At 39.9% G+C, this 22,517-nt stretch overlaps 1 protein-coding gene across 1 annotated transcript in view; it reads left to right on the forward strand.

The window, feature by feature from the left end:
• ZMPSTE24 (zinc metallopeptidase STE24) overlaps positions 1–21,275 on the forward strand; it is a 40,427-nt gene extending 19,152 nt beyond the window's left edge. Inside the window, exons 7-10 of the mRNA XM_077751965.1 lie at positions 1,326–1,510; positions 13,034–13,138; positions 15,994–16,137; positions 19,544–21,275. Coding sequence (XP_077608091.1) covers positions 1,326–1,510; positions 13,034–13,138; positions 15,994–16,137; positions 19,544–19,768 — 659 coding nt within the window. The 3' untranslated portion in view covers positions 19,769–21,275. The remainder of the gene's footprint in view (positions 1–1,325; positions 1,511–13,033; positions 13,139–15,993; positions 16,138–19,543) is intronic.
• The last annotated feature ends 1,242 nt before the right edge of the window (positions 21,276–22,517 follow it).

Below are 22,517 nucleotides of genomic sequence, written 5' to 3' on the forward strand. Positions count from 1 at the left end.
CTAAGAAATATTTTTAATTTAAAAGTTAGAATCAGAGAAGACAGAAATGAGATAGAAATGTGAGACCTCTGAATTATACATAGCTTTCCAGATGCTAAGGTCCTGCACTACTGGCAAAATCGGACCACGTGTTTGACTGTTAATTTCTAGGCAACGAAATCAAAAGAAGAAAAAATAATAAAATACATAAGTAGGCCAATATTTATCAAAGCCTCACTATATTCTAAACATATATACTGCAGTATATATATATAAATATACTGTATTCTGACTGTATTGTTAAGCATACTTTAGAAGTATGACTAGATACAAAATACACATTTTCTGTGAGACATCTCAAATTCTCAGGAGAAACAAATGTTTTATCATTTCTTCTTTTTTAAAAATGTATATAAGTAATAGTAGTCATTTATGGATCAGGCGGTATACAGTTGATTTCTTAGAATTTCTCATGTAATCTTTAATCCAGTCCAGTGAGCTAGAGATTAACCTCACATCATAAACAGGTAAATGAAACTTAAAGAGATTAAGGAAGTTTCTTACATTTACACAATTAGTACATGGCAGAGGTAAGATTTGAGCCCAAAGTCTGCTCTTAACCACTAAGGTCCCTCTACAGTGTAGAACATTTAGAAGATAAAGAAAAATACAAAGAATCAAATAAAAAATCAACCATAGTTCAGCTCCTGTTAGCCACACACTGTTAAGTATGTTCTTTTTTTCCCAGTCTTCTTAAAAATAGCTTTAATTTTTTTCTGATTATAGAAGTGAATATACTTATTTTAAAAAGACTTGGAAAGTATAAAGGCTGGAACAAAAGTCTGTAGTTCTAGAAGCCAAGGGTAAACACTTCAGTATTTTGATATATGTCTTCATAGGCTTGTGTTTATGCTTTTCTATTTACATGTACTTTTTTTTCCATGACAATAATGGAACCTTATATACACGAAGTTTTTTATCCTTCACAGTATATTGGTGAGCTTTTTTCCTATCTTGTTAAGATTCTTCAAAAGTATTGCTTTTTTCTGGCTGTTTAAAATTCCATTTCACAGCTTTACTGTAATTCAGTCATTCCACTACCGTTGGATATTTAGACTTTCCTTATTGCTGTAAAGCTGCAATGTGCACAAATATTTGTTGGCGAGGTGGCAGGAAAACAGATAATCTCCACTGCTCATGGTGATTTATGTTGATACAATTTTTTTCAAGTATTAAACAGTTTGAAAATGTTAATGTCCTTTGCAGTAATACAATTTCTAGGAGTCTCTCCAGAGGACCCCAGACTTTTTAATTCTTTTCCATGCTTTGAACTGTCTTTTCCTTAGGATCTAAACGCTCCTCCCACAGCAATGCTTATTTTTATGGCTTCTTCAAGAACAAGCGCATAGTTTTGTTTGACACCCTACTAGAAGAGTATTCTGTACTAAACAAAGCCATCCTGGAGGAGTCTGGCATGGAAGCCCACAAAGACGGAGAAGGGGACAGTGAAGAAGTAAAAGCTAATGTTAAAGTGAGTTCTTCTTTTCCTAAGAGGCCGGGCTCCATTTTTATAAACAGTTCATATGACAGCTCAGAATGACATCAGTTTCTGTGCAGTGAGGGGTGAATTAAATTATTCTTACCAAAAAAGAACACCATGGGCCCCTTTATAATTCTGGTATTTGGGAGAGACTATCACTATTATTACCTGCTAACTACCTCTCAAGCTTTTGTAGAATGTATACATGAAAATGGGAAGCATAAGACAGGAAAATTCTTATGATCATAAGCTGTCTTTAAAAGAAGACTTCATATATATTCTTGATATGTTTATGGTCAAAGACTTCCCACAGGTAGGACAAAGAGGAGATAAACATCTGATTTTTACCTCATTGAGACGCAGAAGTGCTAGGCTTTGGCAATGGAGAGACTTGGGTTTGAATCCTGGTTCTGTCATTTAGTAGCTGGGTGTCCTGGGGTATACTATATAATGTGGTCAGTTTTCTTTTGTTTTTTTGACAGATATTTATGAAACCTATATTCTATGCTGACATACTATGCCTCGCACTAGAAATGCAAAAATAAAGAGGAAAGATCTCAAGAAGCTTGTGATCTGAAGGGGAGAAATAAGATAACTATAACAGTGAAGCTGTGTGTACTGAATGCGGTGGGAACACAGGAAAAGACATTTCTTAAATCTGACTTGAGTCTCAGAAAGCTTTTTCGGGGGGCTCCTGGCTGGCTAAGTCAGTAGAGCATATGACTCTTGACCTAAAGTACCAAGGCTAAATGGGGGGAGAAGGGACAATGATAAGAAACAGCGGAATTTTAATCAGAAACAGCCACCAGTATTTGTACATGTATTGGAAAATGCTTTTGGCCTTGGTGTCATTCAGAGATGATTTTGGTTCTGTATATCTCTGGGCAAATAAGTTAAGTTCTCTAAATCATTGATCATTGATCTCTCTCTCTTTTTATTTTTTTAAATTTATTTATTTTTTTTTTACAAGTAGTTTATTGTCAAGTTGGTTTCCATATAATACCCAGTGCTCATCCCCACAAGTGCCCCCCTCCGTGCCCATCTCCCCCCTCCCCTCCCACATCCATCAGTCCTCAGTTTTTTCTCAGCATTCAAGAGTCTCTCATGGTTTGCCTCTCTCCCTTTCTCCCACCATTTACCCCCTTCTTCTCCCCCATGGTCCTCCGTTAAGTTCCTCCTAATCCTCCTAAATGTGCAAACATATGATATTTGTCCTTCTCTGCCTGACTTATTTGATCTCTCTCTCTTTTTAAAGTTTATTGGGGCGCTCAGTTGGTTAAGCGTCCGACTTTGGCTCAGATCATGATCTCATGGTTCATGGGTTCGNGGTTTATTTATTTTGAGAGAGAGAGAGTGGGGGGGGTGGGGCAGAGAGAGAGAATCACAAGCGGGCTATGCACTGTTAGTGAAGAGCCTGACACGGGGCTCAAACTCATGAACCGTGAAACCATGACCTGAGCCAAAATCAAGAGTCAGACGCTTAACCAACTGAGCCACCCAGGCGGCCCTAAATCATTGATTCTTTTTGTTTTTAAGTTTATTTATTTCTTTTGAGAGAGCGAGCATGCACACATTTTTTCAGTTTATTTCTTTTGAGAGAGCGAGCATGCACACATGTGTGCACAAGACAGAGGGGGCAGAGAGATGGAGAGACAGAATCCTAAGCAGGCTCCAGGCCATCAGTGCAGAGTCTGATGTGGGATTCAAACTCATGAACTGTGGGATCTTAAGCTGCGCTGAGATCAAGGATCGGATGCTTAACCAACTGAGCCACCCAGGGCCCCCTGAATCATTGATTTCTTAATTAAAAGATGCTGCCAGCAGGGTTTCTCACCTCGGCACTATTGCCATTTTGGGCCAGGTGATTTTTGTTGTGGGAGGGTATCTCGTGTATCATGGGATGTTTAGCAGCATCCTTGGGCTTTCCCCACTGCATGATCAGTGTCAGCCTCCCCTACCCTCAACCCCTGTTACAACTGAAAATCTCTCCAGACATTGCCAGATAGCTCTTGGAGGTAGGGCTTGGGGGGCAGGATCGCTCCTAGTTGAGAAACACTGGGCTGAAGCTGCCTGCCTTTAGGGCTGTGAGGATTAAATGAACTAGGTGAGATACCTTGTACTCCATTTTATATATTCTAACTACCGGAAAATATTATCATTTGAACATCCATCGTGATCCTAAAAAGTAGTCTAATAAAGTGCCTCGCCTCTTATGTACATGAGGCAAGATTCTGTGAAGGGATTAAAAAGCACTGGGAGAGGGTTAACTCCTGTGATTTAGTTTATTTGTGAAGTAGGGTTATCCTGCCGGTTGGGATGTTGGAATAAAAGTCACTTTGGTTTGACCAAGAGTCAGGATTTTAAGCTAAGAAGAGAGTTTAAGGTCATATCATCAGTAGGAAAACTGAAATCCAGAAAGGGTGACCCAGGGACAGCACTAGGGAATCATGCAAGTTCAGCAAGTCACCCTCTTAAAAGGTATCCACCTACAGGGGTGCCGGAGTAGGGGGATAACATGATAGCCAAACCATGACGTTCGACAGTGGTCCACTGATTTCAAACAGTGTGATGAAATTACTGACCATTAGCATCTAGGAGAACACTTCTCTTTGGTGTGAATCTTAAAAAAGATTAGATAGTCTTTTGAAATGTGTTGAGTGGAGTCTGAGTTATTTTGCTGGCTTCTTGAGGAGCCTGCTCTATTTCACTGATAGGTACAAATATTTTAGCATCTATGTAGAAGTTACATGATTAAAATACATTAGACATTGTCCTGTCCCGAAGAACCTGTAGTGGAAGAGACTAGCCCTGTACACAGAGCCCATAAATTAAAGCAGAGTGTGGTAAATATCATGAGTGGCTGCAATAGTGTGGCTATTAGTAATTAAGAGGTTAACGAGGATTCTAATAGATAGTTTTCTTTTTCTTTACTTTTTTTTTTAACGTTTTATTTATTTTTGAGACAGAGTGAGTGAGCATGAGCGGGAAGGGGCAGAGAGAGAAGGAGACACAGAATCTGAAACAGCTCTAGGCTCTGAGCTGTCAGCACAGCCCGATGCGGGGTTTGAACTCACGGACTGTGAGACCATGACCTGAGCTGAAGTTGGACGCTTAACCAATTGAGCCACCCAGACGCCCCTTTTTTTAATGTTTATTTTTGAGAGAGAGACAAACAGACAGAACAGGAGTGGAGGATGGGCAGAGAGAGAGGGAGACACAGAATCCAGGCTCTAAGCTGTCAGCACAGGGTCTGATATGGGGCTCAAACTCACAAACCGTGAGATCATGTCCTGAGCTGAAGTCAGACGCTTAACCGACTGAGCCACCCAGATTCCCCTAGTAGATAGTTTTCTTAAAATAGATGATATTTGAACTAAGCAGAATTTTCACTTGTGAATGGGGCTCTTCAGGTCAAAGTTATCAAATGAATAAAGTGACAGAGACAAAAAAAAACCCCTACACACTGGCTATTCTAAGACTAGTAATTAAATGGGTTCTTATAGATGGGGATAGAAAGGCACACTGGGACCAGTTTGTAGAATTCTTTCTGAAGACATTGAGTGGTTGTGTCCAGTCGCCAGGAAGTTTACTGATTTGGGTAGAAGCCAAAGCTTGCTTTAGGAAGATTACAGTTTGGTGGTAGCATATAGGATAGAGCAGATTGAGGCAGAGAGACTTCTGGAGGCTTGTTACATCAATCTAGGTGTGAAATAATGAGAGTCTGCATAGTGAGAGGTCAGCATAAGTTCAAGAGTCACAATAAAAGATAGATTTGAAGTACCTGGTGATTGTGCTTGTGGGGAGTGAAGGAAGTCAAAGATTGACTCAACACAGAGAAAGACAAATACTCATGTAACACTCTGTGTTAATAACTAAACTGGAATTAAAATTAAAAACTCAATAAAGAAAAAAAACAAAGATTGACTCAACAGTCCTTAACTGTAGTGCTTTCCAGTGCATGTGCCATACTACTTTTGTAGGTAGTATATCAGTATTTTAAATTTGAATAGCTATATCTTTATTAATGTATATTTGGACAATGGTAAAACTAGCATAGAGTGATTTCATGAATATTGTCATTTAGGACAAAGTTAAGTTTTAGAAAGTGAATTGGTTTAGAGAAAGCTATTGAGTAATCACGAAGAGAGTACACCGATGTAGCAGAAGTTTAGGAAACGTGGTTTATTCAGGACCTGCTACTGAACGCCTACTATGTGCTACACAGTGACGGGGGGAGGGTTCGATCTGGATGAGGTGGAGAAAACGAAGTGTTTCATCAACAGAAGTTGAAAGAAGAAAACTGTTATCTGAAATCCGTCCTCTCCGGGAGAGCTAGTACATTTTGATGAATGTTTCCGTACTGGTTATTAAAATTTAAAAAGATGTCAAGGAAACTTGCCTCTGGGATTTTACCCTTTAGGAGACAAATAGGATATTTGGAACAACTTGTCTCAAAAGAAGTTTAAAAGGAAAAGTAAAACTATAGAAAAGCTGCCCCTTTGTAAAGAAAGTGTTTCCCCAGCAAGTGCTAGGGTTATATTAAGTGTTCCCAGTAAGAGTAAATGGAAAGGGCATAGGCTACAGAGATGTGGGTTCGGGTTTTACCCACTACTTACTAGCCAGGTGATCTTAAGCAAGACATTTTTAACTTCTCAGCTTCCTCTTCTTTATCTCTAAAATGAAGATAATACTCCCATCCTGCCCCGTTTGGTGGTGTTGGGATCAAACGAGCCAATGTGTGAATCTTGTGAAAAAGAAAGTGCTATAGAAAAGTAAAAAATGTGTGGTGCTTCTTTCTGTTCTGTTATGTGAAATTAGTGTGTGAAGAAAAGAAAATTCAGTTTTATCTAAGACTCACAAAAACAAAACAAAACAAGAGTCCTTTAGTGGATCCTGTTTAAGCTCTTATCATTCTGTATCTTTGAATGTGACTCCGTGCATTTCTAAATAGCTTCCTAGCAGCGCCTGGGTGGCTCAGTTGGTTAAGCGGTTAAGCGTCCTACTCTTGATTTCGGCTCAGGTCTTGATCTCACCTTATGTGAGTTTGAGCCCCCTGTCCGCTCCACGCCGGCAGTGCAGGGCCTGCTTGGGATTCTCTGCCTCCCTCTTTCTCTGTCTTTCTCAAATGAGTAAACTTAAAAAAAAAATCTTCCTAAACCAAGACATGGGAACCTGTGCCATCGAGTAGAGAGCTGGTTGTTTAATGAAGGAATTCATAGTGGGAAGCTGAGAACTAGTGAAAACAGAAGCCTGAGGACCATGTTGCTTTATATAAAATGAGGCAAATGATAGCTGCCTTCTAGCAGTGGAGAGTAATGAGCTGCATGTAAAATGCCTGATCCATACTTAGGCCATTAATGAGTGGGAGCTATTATCATTTTTATTATTAAGCAAACAGCCATATTTTTTGCTTATGAAAGCAATAGAAAACTTAGAAAACATGAATAATCTACCTGGCCATAAACATCATACTATATGTATTTCTAGTCTTTATAAACTTATTTTTTCCATCTTTCTCCTTCTATTGGGTATATGGATTATTTCCAGTGTTTTGCTGTTAAAAATATTCTTGCAGTGAATGTCTTCGTATGTGAATCTGCAATCTTAATTTCCCCCTTAGAATAGATGTTTATTAATTGGTGCTTTAAATTATGATTCTTTCTAAAAGGCCCTGAAGGTGCAGGTACACACATGTCTCTCTGTCTTTTAAAGAATGTGGCCAGTTTTGTTTTTTTTTTAATATTTTTTTAATGTTTATTTTTGAGAGAGAGAGAGCCAGAGCATGAGCAGAGGAGGGGCAGAGAGAGAGGGAGACACAGAATCTGAAGCAGACTCCAGGCTCCGAGCTGTCAGCACAGAGCCCGACGCGGGGCTCGAACTCATGAACCATGAGATGGTGACCTGAGCTGAGCTGAAGTCGGACGCTTAACCGACTTAGCCACCCAGGTGCCCCAGAACTTGGCCAGTTTTCTCATCATTCTTGCTCTGACCTAAATTCTAATACTTGAAAAGAGATAATAAATGTCAGGACTATCTTGCAAATCTCTTTGTCCTCTTTCTCATGTATCTACCCAGCCTTGCTTTATTTTTTATTTTTTTTAAAGCTTTTCTTTCTTTTTTTTAAAAAATATTTTAATGTTTATTTACTTTTAAGAGCGAGAGAGAAAGACAGAGCACAAGTAGGGGAGGGGCAGAGAGAGATGGAGACACAGAATCTGAAGTAGGCTCCAGGCTCTGACTTTCAGCTCAGAGTCCAATGTGGGACTCTAATCCATGAACCATGGGATCATGGTGTGAACCTAAGTCAGATGCTCAACCAAATGAGCCACCCAGGTGCCCGTACCCAGCCTCACTTTAAATGGACATTTCCTTAAAAAGAAGGAATTGGGGAAGGAGGGGAAAGGCGGTAGAATATCTCCATTCTAATAAATCTTGCTGCTTGTGTTCCCATGTTCCCATTAGGTTGCGTTTTTCTAGACTGTATAAAACAAAATCAATTCCACATTCATCTGGGGTTTTTTTGTACCTCACCCTTCTAAGAGTTTATTTCAAAACCCTTGGCCTTCACTTTATAGGATATAAGTTCTCTAATTGTTGCAGGATACTGATTTTATTTTCTTGGTGTTTTAGTTATTGAGAAAAATATGTTAACATCCTCTATTATGATAGATTTGTCAGAATTAATATATTCCAAGGAAATAGTATTAGATACATATAAATTTAGAATTAATGCATCCTCCAGGTAAATTAATCTTTGGCCAATTCTGTGGTGACCTTCTTTAATAATGCCTTTAAGTTGCCCTTTTTTTTTTCTTTTTAAAATATTTTATTTTTAAGTAATCTACACCCAACATGGGGCTCGAGCTCACCACTCCAAGATCAAGAGTCTCGTGTTCCACCTACTGAGCCATCTAGGCACCCTTTTAGTTGATTTTGTCTGATGTCAGTACAGCTACACCAGTTTTCTTTTGGTTAACGTTTGCTAGATGTCATCCATTTTTTAAAAAAATTCTTAAGCTAAAATTCACCATTTCTACCATTTTTTAATGTATAATTCATTTTTTTTATCGTGTTGTGCGGTGAGCCACCACTATCTCAGCCATCTTTTTACTTCTCACCTTACCATCCTGTCTTCGATGCCTTATACATAGCATGTAGGTTAGATTTTGTTGTTATGATTGAGAGTCACTGTTTTTTTGACAAGCTCAATTTATTTATATATGTTGTGATTATTGATATATTTGGAATTATTTCTACCATATTATTTTATGCCTTTTTCTTCTGTCCTTTCCACATCCCCACCCCACCCCTGAACATACACATGTATATCTTCATCCTTTTACTGACTGACAGTTTTAAAAATTCTATTTTGAGTTGTTACTCAAGTTGGAAGGTTATTGTATGATTGTGCTTTCAGTGACTGCTGTTAAAAATTAGTATTGCCCTGGGGCGCCTGGGTGGCTTAGTCGGTTGGGCGTCCGACTTTCGCTTAGGTNGTTTTAAAATATATAGTATCTTCACTGCTTCCTGAACAATCTAGGGACCATACATACTTGATCCAATTCCTCCTTTCATCTTGTATTTTAGTTTTATTTTATTTTTATCCCCCAAATTACCTTTATTATTATTATTTCATACAGTCATTTTTTAGATTTACCCATATGCTTACCTGTTTCTTTGCTTATCATTCCTTATACTTTCCTTTCCGAAATAACTCTCCTTTTTCCAGAAGTATATGTCTTAGCAACTTCTTAGGAAATTTTTTAATTTTGTTTTTATTTCATTCTCATGCTTGATTGTCAATTTAAGACTTTTTTTTTTTTTTTTTTTAGTTTTTTAAAGAGAAACAGAAAACATGAGTGGGGGAGGGGCAGAGAGAGAGAAGCAACCTGTGAGATCATGACCTGAGCCAAAATCAAGAGTTGGATGCTCAGTCCACTGAGCTAGCCAGCCGACCCAAGACTATCTTATTGAGCTGTTTATCTTAGTACTTTAAAGATGCCGTTCCATTGTGTTGTGGCTTGCTTTTGTTCCTGTTGAAAAAGTCTACTCTGACCCTTTTGTCATTTCTGTATAGTTCTCTCTAGTGGTTCTTAAGATTTCTCTTTGATTTTCATGTTCTGCAAGTATGGACTTCTTTATCTCAGCCCTACTTAGGATATATTGTGATTCCTAAGTCCTAACAACTTAGATCTTTCCTGAAGTTTTGAAAATTCTTGGCCAGTTGTATCTGTGAGTGTTGTTGCCTCCATTCTCTCCAGTCTGTCTTTCTGGAATTCCAGTTAGATGAATGTTACACTGTCTCATTCTGTCTTCCACAAGGGTAACCACTCTTTTATATTTTCCCTCTCTTTGTCTCTATATTCTAGTTCACGGATTCCTCTCTCTAGATTTATTTAGCCTATTCTTTAGCCAATCCATTGTGTTTCCGTTTTAAAGCTCTATTTCTTTCTTTTTCAAACCAATTTAGTTGCTTCTGGAATTCTCCAGTTCCTTCCTCATGTTCTTAGATCTCTTCTTTGTGTAAAAAATGCTTTTTTTTTTTTCTTTTTCTTTTGTAGCTAATAGTTCCATTATCTGAAGTCTTATGGAGCTAATGATGCTCTGTATCATTTCTGCTAACTTACTCATTGTTCCATTGTCTTCTAAAGTCTTTGGTAATTTTTATTGTGAGCTCAGAATGCATCACTGATTTTAATCTTTAGGAATCTTGAGGGGTCTGGGTTCAGGGTACAGTCCTCAATAGAGGATTTGCATCTGTCCCCAGTGCTACCAAATCAGAAGTACTTTACTCTGTCAGCTTGGGATTTTTCTATAACTCTATAGCTTTAACCATATTATACAGATAGTGATTTTGAATTTTAATAAGAAATATTTTTTTCCACTTTAGATGAGACTTGAGACAATTGGGTTATTTTGTCACTGTATTTTTCCTACCTCACTTTTTTTTTTTTTTTAATGTTTGTTTATTTTTGAGAGAGAGAGAGGCAGAGTGTGAGCTGGGGAAGAGTAGAGGGACTGGGAGATACAGAATCCAAAGCAGGCTCCAGGCTCTGAGCTGTCAGCACAGAGCCGTACACGAGGCTTGCACCCATAGGCTGCAAGATTATGACCAGAGCCGAAGTCGGATGCTTAACTGACTGAGCCACCCAGTAACCCCTCTAGCTCACTCTGACTCAGAGTGTAGCCCTTCATGGATTTGTGCAAGGGATCTCAATTTCACCTCCTCACCTTCGCTTTTCCTTTCTTTCAGATGAACTAAATAAACTGTATATCTAAAAGGATGTTTATAACTTACTAAGTATTTTTAGATGTCTGAGAGTTTTATAGACTTTCTAGTTGGTAATGTTGTCAGATGCAGGTGTCTAAGGCTATGTGTGTATGTTTGTGTTGGTGAGTGAATGCGTGCACATGTGTGTGTATAAGATTAAATTGTTCATTGTGTCTTGGCACTGTTTACTTTGAATCTGGGAAGTTTATGAACAGAATTTTATTTGGCTTAGTAAACATATATCATCATCAATATGACTGCCTGCCATTTATGTTTATTTTGTAATATTGTAATAATATGCAAATGATTACATATGTGTCAGCTAAAGTTACTTCATTTGATTGATGAATATTAAATAATTTACTTTTACATTCATAGTTTGCAAAAGTTGAAAGTACAGGTCTCTGGCATCAGACTACTTGGCTTCAAATTCCAGACTTTGGCTTTGTGGTCAGAGGAAAATTAGTTAACTTCTTTGTGCCCAAATTTTCTCATCTAGAAAGTGGTAATAATAAGAATACTTTTGTCATATGTTGATTTTGATGTATAAATGAGATAATTGAATATTTAGCACAGAGGGCCTATGTATATAGTCACAGATTAATAAGTATTAGCCATTTTTGTAGTTATTATTATTTTTTTTTATGTTTCCCAGCCCAGTCTTCATATGTGTTGAAGGAAAAAAAAATTTCCCTTATATAATTTCTATCTCATCCATACTGCTTTTTTCTGGATTTAGTGTTCTATCTTAACAGCTTCCCTCATATATCTGGTAATTCTTAGATGTCTACTCCTTAGTAAGAGAATGAGGACTAAAAACTTAATTGGAATCTCTGAGCCTGTAGCTAAGGCTTATCCACTTGAGCTTCGCTGTCAGGTGACCTGGGTGGGCTTATTGTTGGAGAACACCTGGGTGTTAGTATCCTCAGGTCTTTCCCGGTAGAGTGGTGAGACTTCCCAGGGAGTACTCATCTGATCTTCTGCCTGGGGGTAGTGTCCTGGGAGCCCAGTGTGGGGAGAGGGCTGGGTCGGGAGAGAGTCTACAGTATACCCTACCAATAGCTGATCAGATACATATTCTGTGTACGCAGACTATACTGGTGTACCCTTGCTCTCCACGATGCCCACCCCTCAGTTGAAAGGTCCTCTTCTTTTACCCTGTCCAGAGAGAATAACTGTTGAGGCTTCTGCCAGGGCGAGGGGCAGTTGCCTTTTGGTGTAGAGTTGGAGAAGGAATCTGTAGCTTGAACCAGTTTGGAAACCACTCTCAGTTCTTCTTCTTGCTGCCTTCCCCTTTTCCCCAGTTCCAGAAGTATCTAGTGCTGTTAGTTCCCAGGCCCTTTGAAGACTGGCGTAAATCAGGCTGCTTCTGCCTGCCGCACTGCTGGCTTGTGAGGCAGCTTTCTCCAGTCTGCTAAGTCCATTATCACTTGTCCGTCTGCTTTCCTGCTTCCAAAATGTTGCAGTTGTCACCCCCCCTTCCTTTCCCCTCCCTTGTGGGTGTTTATCTTAAAAATCTGATTGTAGTTTTATTGTGAATTTTGTTCTTTCTGCTATCTTAACTTGGAAGTGTCGATTTTTTAAATGGCAGTTCATGGTGTATTTGATCATAAGTGATATGTGCTTATTTGTAGGTAATTTGGAAACTAGGAAAGATATAAGCTAGTTACACATCCCTATAATTTCTATCCTATAGAAAAAACTACGGTTAACATTTGGTATACATCATTTGTTTTCTGTGTTGTGCATTTTTACATGCACATTCCCATTTTTCCCATCACATTGGGATCATTGTTTTTAGCTTTGTATCATGCTTTCTTCACCTAGTAAACTGTTTTCCCATATCAGAACATAATTTTTGAAACATTTCTAATGGGTTTATAATATAGCTGTCATATAACTTTGTCATTTAGTTAATGTTAATTTAGTTAAATGTTGTCCTACTGATAAAAGATTTATATTTTTAACGTTTGTTTTTTTTTCCCTAATCCAAATTAGGCTATAAACTTCATGAAGTCAGGGAATGTCTATCTTGTTCATGACTCTTTCTCCAGTGGTTAACCCAGTGTCTTCCATGGAGTGATTCAGAAAATGTTTTGTTAAGTGAATGGACGGCTTTGTACAAAAGTCTGATTGGTTTTTTTTCTTTTAAGTTAGAATCTAAGAAGGGCTCTTACTGGGTAAAAGGTATAAACTTTGTGAAGGTTGTTAATAATTTATCTGCAACGTTCTCCTTGATTTAGAATAAGAAACAAGGATGTAAAAATGAGGAAGTGCTTGCTGTACTAGGCCATGAACTGGGACACTGGAAGTTGGGACACACAGTCAAGAATATCATCATCAGCCAGGTAAGTTGGGAGTGACAGTTCCCTTTTTATGGCCAGGTGGTCAGAGGAGAAGTATGGCGAGCAGGAGAGGTGGTCTAGTAGAGAGGTTAAGACAGACTCTGTAGCCAGGATATGTGGCTTCATATCACGGCTCCCTGCGCCCTCATACCTGCACGTTCCTTAATCTCTCTCTGCCTCCATCCCTTATTGACTGATAATACTTCCTAGGACTGATGTAAGAATTCAGTGAGTTAATACAAGTAAAGAGTAAGGAGTAGTATGTGGAATGTGGTAAGGACTATGTCAGTGTTCATCGTTACCACCACCGTCACTACCTCCAGAGTCACTCAGCTGTAGGAACTATGAAGATCAAATAGCTTGAGCCTTGATAAGCTGGACATTAAAATGATTTTTTTTGGTAAACTTTTTTTCTCATTTAAAAGTCATTATACATCTGTTGAAAAGAAATTGGAGAATGTAGTAAATATAAAGAAGAAAATAACAGTTCCTATAACATTCCTCCTCTGGGACCTAAATCCACTCTCTAAACCAGCAGTTACCACAGTTGTCAGGCTCCCGGTGAAATAGCACTGTATCTTGTTGACTGGTTTTGAGCAGATGTGGCCTTAACTGAGTCTAAAGTAGGTTTTTGTACCTTTCTAAAGGCTCCCTGCTTCTGGGGGACGGAGTCTGGACAAGAGGATTTGGAACCTTCTGTGGGCCCTTCCAATTGCCTTGCATCTTTCAGCAGAAAATGAGTTTGGCTTGAGGCTAGTTGTATGGATACATTGCAGTGGATAAGAGGATAAGTCCAAATCCAAGTTCACAGCATTCAGTCTAAAGAGGAAAGTCACTGCTGCTTTCATGAAGAGAGGGGTCCAATGGAATTAGGCTACCGAGGTGGTGGGCTGCTCCCTGAGGTGTGGTACCTGATCCGAGTGGTACCTGCCCCTTCTGATAGACTGGGCACTCATCAAAAGCCAGTGGGGTGATGTCTAGATTGTTGACTAACGCACTGACTCTATTTCTGGCACCTTGGCCACTTTGTTGAAGAGCCCCTTGACCAAGTCCTAGAGTGTCTAGGGAAAGAGGCTGACTGACATCCACAGAGACGGTATCTTCTCCACCTTATCGACAGCCTCCTTTACTGTGGACTCTTTTGGTGAACACTCACAGTGGACCAGCATATCATCATACTCTGGGCTAATTTTGGAAGTTTTCCCACATACCTCTTTTCCAGATCTTTTTGTTAGCCATCCTTGGCTTTGTTCCGAGGCCCTGATCATCCAGCCGAACCGTTATTTACCCACTGCCAATGATTGTATAACCTCAGCTCAGGCCTTCTCTCCGTCCAGACTGAGTGGGCAGTGAGGTATACTACCTAAAGTTTCTTTCACTGAGAGTATTTCCTTCACCACTGTCTTCCAGGAATAGCCCTGAGTGGTCCTGCAGTGCCACAGCAGCCCACTTTCAGCCCGTGCCAGCAGATTGTATTAAGTGATTTGTAAAATGGGCTCAGGTTTTTCCTCCTCAATTAAATGATTATAGGGAGCTCCCCATGAGTAAGGGTTGATTGAGGGATGGCAGAGGGTGGGAGTTACCAAGTACTAGGAGTATAAGCCACCTGCTCTTTTCACTTCTGTCTTCATGACATCCTTCATTCCCGTTCACATATATGCCACTTAGACGTGACATTGGAGCGCTTCAGGGCATTCCAGTTTCCTGGCCAAGTGGACCAGCATAGTGTCCCGTGTAGGAAAGGCAGCTCTAACTGCAGGGTCCTGGCATCCCACAGTCAGGAATCAGTCTCTCTCTCTCTTTTTTTTTTTTTTTAATTTTTTAATATTTATTTATATGTGAGAGAGAGAGAGAGGGAGATACAGAATCCGAAACAGGTTCCAGGCTCTCAGCTGTCAGCACCGAGCCCGATGTGGGACTCAAACTCACAAACTGTGAGATCATGACCTGAGCTGAAGTTGGAAGCTTAACCAAGTGAGCCACACAGGCGCCCCAGGAATCAGCCTCTAGTAGGGCACAGTAGCACACCCACCGTTGTTTTTCAGAAGAACAGTAGTCACTTGACAAAAGTGTGGATGGCTCATAATTCTAGGGGCCTTTATAATTCTAGGAGCTTGTCATGTGGATGCATGGAGTTACAAGGGCTGAATGGTGAGCTGCTTGCACTTCATCCTGGGGCTGTGAGCCTTATGCTGAGTCCCACTCTAGGCTGGTAGCTTTTGAGTTCCCTGGTAAATGGTTTGGAGCAGCACACTCAAATATGGCACCTATGGTCTCCCAGGATCCTGACCGCCGAGGAGAAGAATGGTATCGGTTCTCCAGCCTCACTCCAGCACCCCTTTACTCATACTTAGTAGACTGTGACTCTTTTTCCCTCATTTATTGTTAAAGATACATCACTTTTTTCTTGGACCCAACTGCTCAGTACAGCTCCAGTGGTCCTAAAGAGTATTCAAGGGTAGCTTGTTTCTTGGAGCTTCTACATCAAGGTCAGGTGGAAGGCCTTGTGTCTGATTACAATTTAATGCAAACAAAGCCAGAATCCATTCTAGCCCTTTAACTTTTTACAGAAAAAAAAATATCCCATTGCTATTGGCCACTTTCAACCCTCAGTCATTGGAGGCTCCACATAAGCCTGTCTCCTTCTAAAAAACTATACAGCTTATACATTTAGGGGAAATTTTATTTTTCTTTCTAGAATAAAACTATAAAATTACCTAATTAACTTTTTTTCTCTGATTACACTAACACGGTTATTAAAATCGCACCATGAAGTCTGATTCTAGTATTTTGGTGCTTCTGATCCCACAGTGAAATAAATCAACCTTAGTAATAACTTTGATTTTGTGTCTTTCTAGATGAATTCCTTCCTGTGTTTCTTCTTGTTTGCTGTATTAATTGGTCGAAAGGAGCTTTTTTCTGCATTTGGTTTCTATAACAGCCAACCCACTCTAATTGGATTATTGATCATCTTCCAGTTTATTTTTTCACCTTACAATGAGGTAATGTATAATCTTTACAATTATCTTATATCTGCCCTTGTATTTCAAATCTAGAACCTTTAGGATACTGAAAAAAGAAATAAACAAAACTGTAGTTTTAACAAGTAGATGAAAGAGAACCTTTTGGTCCCTTGATTTACTGGCCAGTGGAAGGAAGTAGCAGAAAAGCCCAAATGAACAAATGCTTGCATGCTGTTAACAGGGGAATACTCGAGGACTAGACTTTAGTGGTGAAAACCTGGATCTAACACACCTCAGAGACCCGGTAGGTGGAGATTCTCTGGTAGAATGCCATGTAGGTCACATTTCACCAGTGTTTGGCTGAAAATCTTGTGTGAGGGGACCGAACAGTGAGAGTTGAGTGCCTGAATGGCTGGATAAGGGAGGCTGTAACTGTGTTCCCCCTGATCGTGTTCGACACCCGCTCGCTTCAGAACAGGCTGAGGGTCCCCACCACCACCACCACCACAGGCCCTCTAAGTCGAAACCGGGTGTGTTCTTATAAGTGAGGCTTAAGAACCACCACTCCGACTGCTCAGGAGGGGGATGCCGTACAGGCGATCAGACTGTATATTAACAAATCTGATTCTGATGATGGCAACATTTCATGATATTTGATAAATTAAGCCGAGAATAATATTGGGGATTTTGAGTGATCTCCATTCACAAAAATTCTTTCTTTGAGCCAGGTTGTAGAATTAAGATTTTTAGATAGACTAAATGAATCCTATTTCTTCATTAAAAAGGGGGAGGCAGCTCAGAAGAGAAATAGGAATAGATCATATTTGCATAGCATTGTCCATATAAACCAAGTTTTCCAGAGCACTGAGATTTATTACCTTTAAATTCTTTTTTATTTTAACTGAGAATATGTATAAAATGCCTTATGCAGTTTGTTACTGCTTAAAGAGGTTAAAGACTTTTTTTAAGAATTTATTTTTAAGTAATCTCCACACCCAGTGTGGGGCTTGAACTCACAACTCCAAGATCAAGAGTCTCATGCTCCACCGACTGAGCCAGCCAGGCTCCTCTAGAGAACTCTTTAATGATCTTCCCATTCCTGTCTTCTGTTCACAGTTCAGGAGTGTCTTAAGGACACTGAGCTATGTATATACTCAATGACTCCCACTACTCTGCTTTTTAAGCAGTTGTGCTACTTATAGTTATTTAATGAATTTTTTTGTTTCTTCCCTCACCATCAGGCTGATAATCCTTACTAGTGTCAGTGCGAGTTTCCTGTACATCATCATCCCTTTCTAGTTTGTATCCTTAACCTACCCTAGATGAGGAAATCAGATCACCAAACTCATTAGGTAGCGGTTACTAGATTCTGTCTGTTCCAAAGGGTCCTGTTCTAAATACAGGCATGCATGGTGTTAGTGGTTATTCTCCGCTGCAGCTAATTTGGCTGCTCAGAGATTTTTGTGTTGCTTGTTTGCTTTCTTATAGTGACTGGTTGTGTTCACTTCAAAAACCACCAAATAAATGTGGGGTATTAGAGTAATTTGAAATGTGATTAATCCGCAGAGATATTAGCAACCGTTTAAAAAATCTTGAAGAGCCCAGATTTGTTTCAAAAGAACTAGATATTTAAACAAAAACACTTAGGTTTAATGCCAGCATTTAATGTTTTTTTTTTTTTTTTTTTTTTTTTTTTTTTTTTTNCACCCAGGCGCCCCAAATGCCAGCATTTAAGAGGGCATGATAGGATGGGGCGCCTGGGTGGCTCGTCGGTTAAGCATCCGACTTCGGCTCAGGTCATGATCTCACAGTTTGTGGGTTCGAGCCCCACGTCAGGCTCTGTGCTGACAGCTCAGAGCCTGGAGCCTGCTTCAGATTCCGTGTCTCCCTCTTTCCCTCTTCCCCTCCCCCACTTGTACTCTGTCTCTTTCTCTCAAAGAGAAACATTAAAAATAAATTTAAAAAATAAAATTTAAAAAGAGGGCATGATAGGAAAGAGCTATTTCCCAGGGAAAGATGAGGAAATTGCCCTTAATATTAAGAAGGGTTTGGCAGCGTACAGCAGAGGTGGCAGGTGCAGGGTAGTGAAGAGCGCTTTGCTTGGGACACTTAAAATCAGGAGAAAGATTGATCGATCGATAGCTTGACAGGGACAACTTAGTGACTCTGTCCTAAAAAATCTATTCACGATTTGGAGAGACATCTCAGGCAGAATTCAGATATTAACTTTGAATATGTCTAAGAAGGTATTAGGAACTCCCAGACTGCATTTTGAAACTCTATTTGCTAGTGGCAGTGAGAGATACAAATGAGAGACTTTTTTTATTATTTTTTGTCTTAATGCTGAGGTATTAGGAACTAGAACTCATGTCATTCAACCTGAAGTACTCCAATGTGCAAAGAAATTATTTTTCTCTCAGAAATGTATATTTTCAAATGAAATTTGTCCCCTTTGCAAGGGTCCATTCAGAAACTGGATATTCATTCTGGCAATGCTGCCATAGCTCAGAACACTTTAGAAAATTCCATTTTGAGGTGGTGGGCTATATCCTCTGATATGGAATTAGTGAACAAGACTTTTAAGTTTTAAAAATGTTTATTTTTGAGAGGGGGAGATAGAGACAGAGGATCTGAAGCGGGCTCTGTGCTGACAGCAGACAGCCTGTTGTGGGGGTCGAACTCACAGACTATGAGATTATGACCTGAGCCAAAGTTGGACTCTTAACCAACTGAGCCACCCAGGCACCTTAAGAATATATATATATATACATATATATATATATATATATACATATANCAAGCAGGCTCCAGGCTCTGAGCTAACAGCACAGAGCCCGATATGGGGCTCAAACTCACAAATCACGAGATCATGACCTGAGCTGAAGTTGGATGCTTTTACTGACTGAGCCACCCAGATGCCTCCCAAGAATATATTTAATAGAGAAAGAAAGGGTCTGAATGGAAATCACCATGACTTAACTCTGACCCAGAGGAAGATCATGTGTGTGGGCTATGGAGGTACCAAGAATCACAGCGCCACCACTTTCTAGCTGTGTGACTTGCACCTAGTTATTTCACCTCTCTGAACATGACCTTCCTCATCTGTGAAACAACAGTAAGACTAATTACCATGTAGGATTATTGGGGAATACGTAAAGTGCTTACATCAGTGACTGCACATGGCAGTCTTAAAAATTAGTATTTTTTTTTATGGTAAGAATAACATTGCTTCGGAATATAGATCTGTTTCTGATCTGTTTGCTCAGAGGAAAAGTCTCAATTTATAATAATTCCCCACCCTAGGTCCCCTGAATACCAGTGATCTTCCTGTGCGCCTGCTGTTTCTCTTATCCCAAGCTGACCTTCCCCTGCAGGCCTTGCTCGTGCATCCGTCAGTGGCCGCAGAGGTGGGCAGTGGTCAAACCCCTTCTGTTTATGTTTTCAGGTTCTTTCTTTCTGCCTAACAGTCCTAAGCCGCAGATTTGAGTTTCAAGCCGATGCATTCGCCAAGAAACTTGGGAAAGCTAAAGACTTATATTCTGCTTTAATCAAACTGAACAAAGATAACTTGGGATTTCCTGTTTCGGACTGGCTGTTTTCAATGTGGCATTATTCTCACCCTCCACTACTGGAGAGGCTTCAAGCTTTGGAAAATACAAAACAAGACTGAGGTGCCCAGGGTCGGCGACTTGAAGACATTTCCGGTTATTTCTGTCCTGACAGCATGTTCCAGCTCTTGATGTTTTTAAACCTTTTTTTTGTTTGTTTTTTGTTTTTTTAAGGAAAATTATTAAGTACAGAAAAACCCAGATTTAAATACCTTTAATATCTCATTTCAAAAATGATTTTAATAATCCGTTTCTTGAAAACACTGGATGAAATTTTGAGGCTTAATGTTTTTAAAGGCATGGTTTTATCTCGAGCATCTAATTTTACCATCAACTTTTAAAATGATTTGAGAAAATACAGAACTTGTTTTATTCACACACTTAGGTGGAATGTGCATATAAGGTGTTTGGGGGCCTATGTTTAAAAAGGGTATGCTGCCCAGTGTCCTCTGTGAGGGAGTGAGACAGTGGTCCCAAATCACTGTGCTCGGACCCGAGCTGAGATTTGTTTTCACTTCCATGTTCTTGTGATCTGCCCTGGCCAATCAGTGCTTTAAATAAGGAAGAAAGATAATAATTGGTAAGGCTGATGTGATTTATATGAAACCAGTTAGAAATATGTTCTGTTCTATCAAATTCTCTGTTCCCTCTCTTGCTTCACACCAATCAGGAGCTTCGAAATTAGAAATTATGTTCAGAAGGTTTTCAATCCCTGGGTTTTGTTTTTGTTTTCAGGAAAGTCTCTGCCTTTATCTTTCTACCTGGCCGATATGATCTCATTATGGGGTAAACTAGCATTTTTCAGAACATTTCAGCTTTTTCCTTATTTATACTCTTTCATTCAGTAAACAGTGCATCCTTTCACTTAGCAGCAGTTGCCATGTTGAAAAGGTTTGGCTATTTTTAAAGGGGCGGAATGTGGAGAGAAGAACAAAAGGACATTTTAAGAGACGTAAGGGTGAAATACTGATGATTCTCTTATGGTATTTCAGGAGAAAAAATATATAGTTTTATATCTCTTTCAAGAACAGAAGAGTTTCCATTTTTATTTTTGTAATTTTTATCAGGAAGTCATAAGTACTAATCAGGCCTGATTCCATTTTTGAAAAGTACAGTTCTTGATGTGCAGCTAATTTTTATTTTCAAAACAAACGTGACAACAGATTCCTTTTCCAGTTTTCAAAGCTCTTTGTGTTTGACTGCTTCAAATCTCTGTCCACTTTCTGAATGAGAACTTACTTTGTGCCTAGAGCTTGCACCCTCTGGTAACGTTTCCTTTCCGGGCGTTCATCCCAAAGTGGATCAACTGTGCATCTTTGGTACCTGGCCAGAAAGTCTTTTACTCGGCTGCTATTTGGGTACTGCCTTTACATGGAAATCTAATAAAAATAAAGCTAGTTTAGTACTGCATTATTTATTTTCCTAAGGCTAAAGAGGAGCAGTCTTATGGTTTTATCTGGCACTCTTTATCTGTGGACTCACGCTGTGATAACTGCCTTTCCTTCCTTCTGTGCCTTTAAATACACATTTCAGTTCTGCACAAGTGAAACATTAAAAATTGCAAATGCAGATTGATGGACTTTGTCTGTAATTTGACAAAATCGTGTGCCATTTGTTACTTAGACGTATGTTTGTTACCCCAGAGGGACCGAGGGCTAGTCATGAAGAGCAGGAAGAAGCGGCCGGACTGTTGAGCGACGTGACCGCCACACTGTGCCTGACGCGCACGGCCCTCTGTCCCTTCCACCAGCCCCCCTCCAGAGTGCCACCGCTTCTTGAGGTTCCTCAGGAGCTGTGTTCGGAACCACTCCTCCACTTCCATCAGCTCAGATTGTCTCGCGCCTGTCTGGTCTGCTCCAGCTACCTCTCTGGGCTCCCTTACCTGTGACACCAGTAACTAGCTTCTTATTATGTGACTGTTTTGACCTAGTCACCTCCGGTTTATGGATGGCCGAGGCATAGGGATGGCTGGGTAGCACTGGTGGGTTCCCTAGGTATTGACTAGTCAGAGACAAGAGTGGAGTGGCGAGCTGAGGAAGGAGGTGGCACTGTGTATCCTAATACTCGTGGATGTACAGGACACAGGATAAAGCAGATCAAGGCCTCGGGTGAAATGGCAGGACCTCAGCAGTGTTGATCTCTGAATAAGGTAGAGTCTCTGCTGAGGTAGAGTATAGACTGTCTTTTTTAAAAATGTTTTTTAATGTTTATTTATTTCTGAGAGAGGGAGAGCAAGAGAGGGGCAGAAAGAGAGGGAGATGCAGAATCTGAAGCAGGCTCCAGGCTCTGAGCTGTCAGCACGGAGCCTGACGTGGTGTTCGAACCCATGAACCGTGCGATCATGACCTGAGCTGAAGTCACTTAACCAACTGAGCCACTGAGGCGCCCTGAGTATATACTGACTGCCTTTATCAATCTTGGTCCTTTGCAGAAGTCTGAGAGCTACTAGTAAATTTTCCCTCTGTTTAGGATAGGAGCAGAACTCCTAGGATTAATTCAAAAATTTTCGTTCCAGTGATGGTGCCAGCTTGCCCTTGGCCTTTATATTTTTCCTGTCATTCTTAATCCTGTACGTAGCATTCCCCTCGCTGAGGAAGCCTGCTTCCACTTGGTCTTCTTCATCAGTCCTTTGGATTCTTCAGCACATACGTGTTTTATGTAACTTTGACTGTTTTGGGTGTTTTATCATCATTAGCAGAAAGCTTCATGAGTCCTACCTGAGGGCTTTTAAGCTCCGTCCCAGGTGCTATACAAAGAAAATTACAAGGAACTTGTGTCCCAAAGCGTATGTTTCAAGACCATAACGACGTG

This window comes from Crocuta crocuta, unplaced genomic scaffold (assembly GCF_008692635.1).
Source record: "Crocuta crocuta isolate KB4526 unplaced genomic scaffold, BGI_CrCroc_1.0 scaffold367, whole genome shotgun sequence".
NCBI lineage: Eukaryota > Metazoa > Chordata > Mammalia > Carnivora > Hyaenidae > Crocuta > Crocuta crocuta.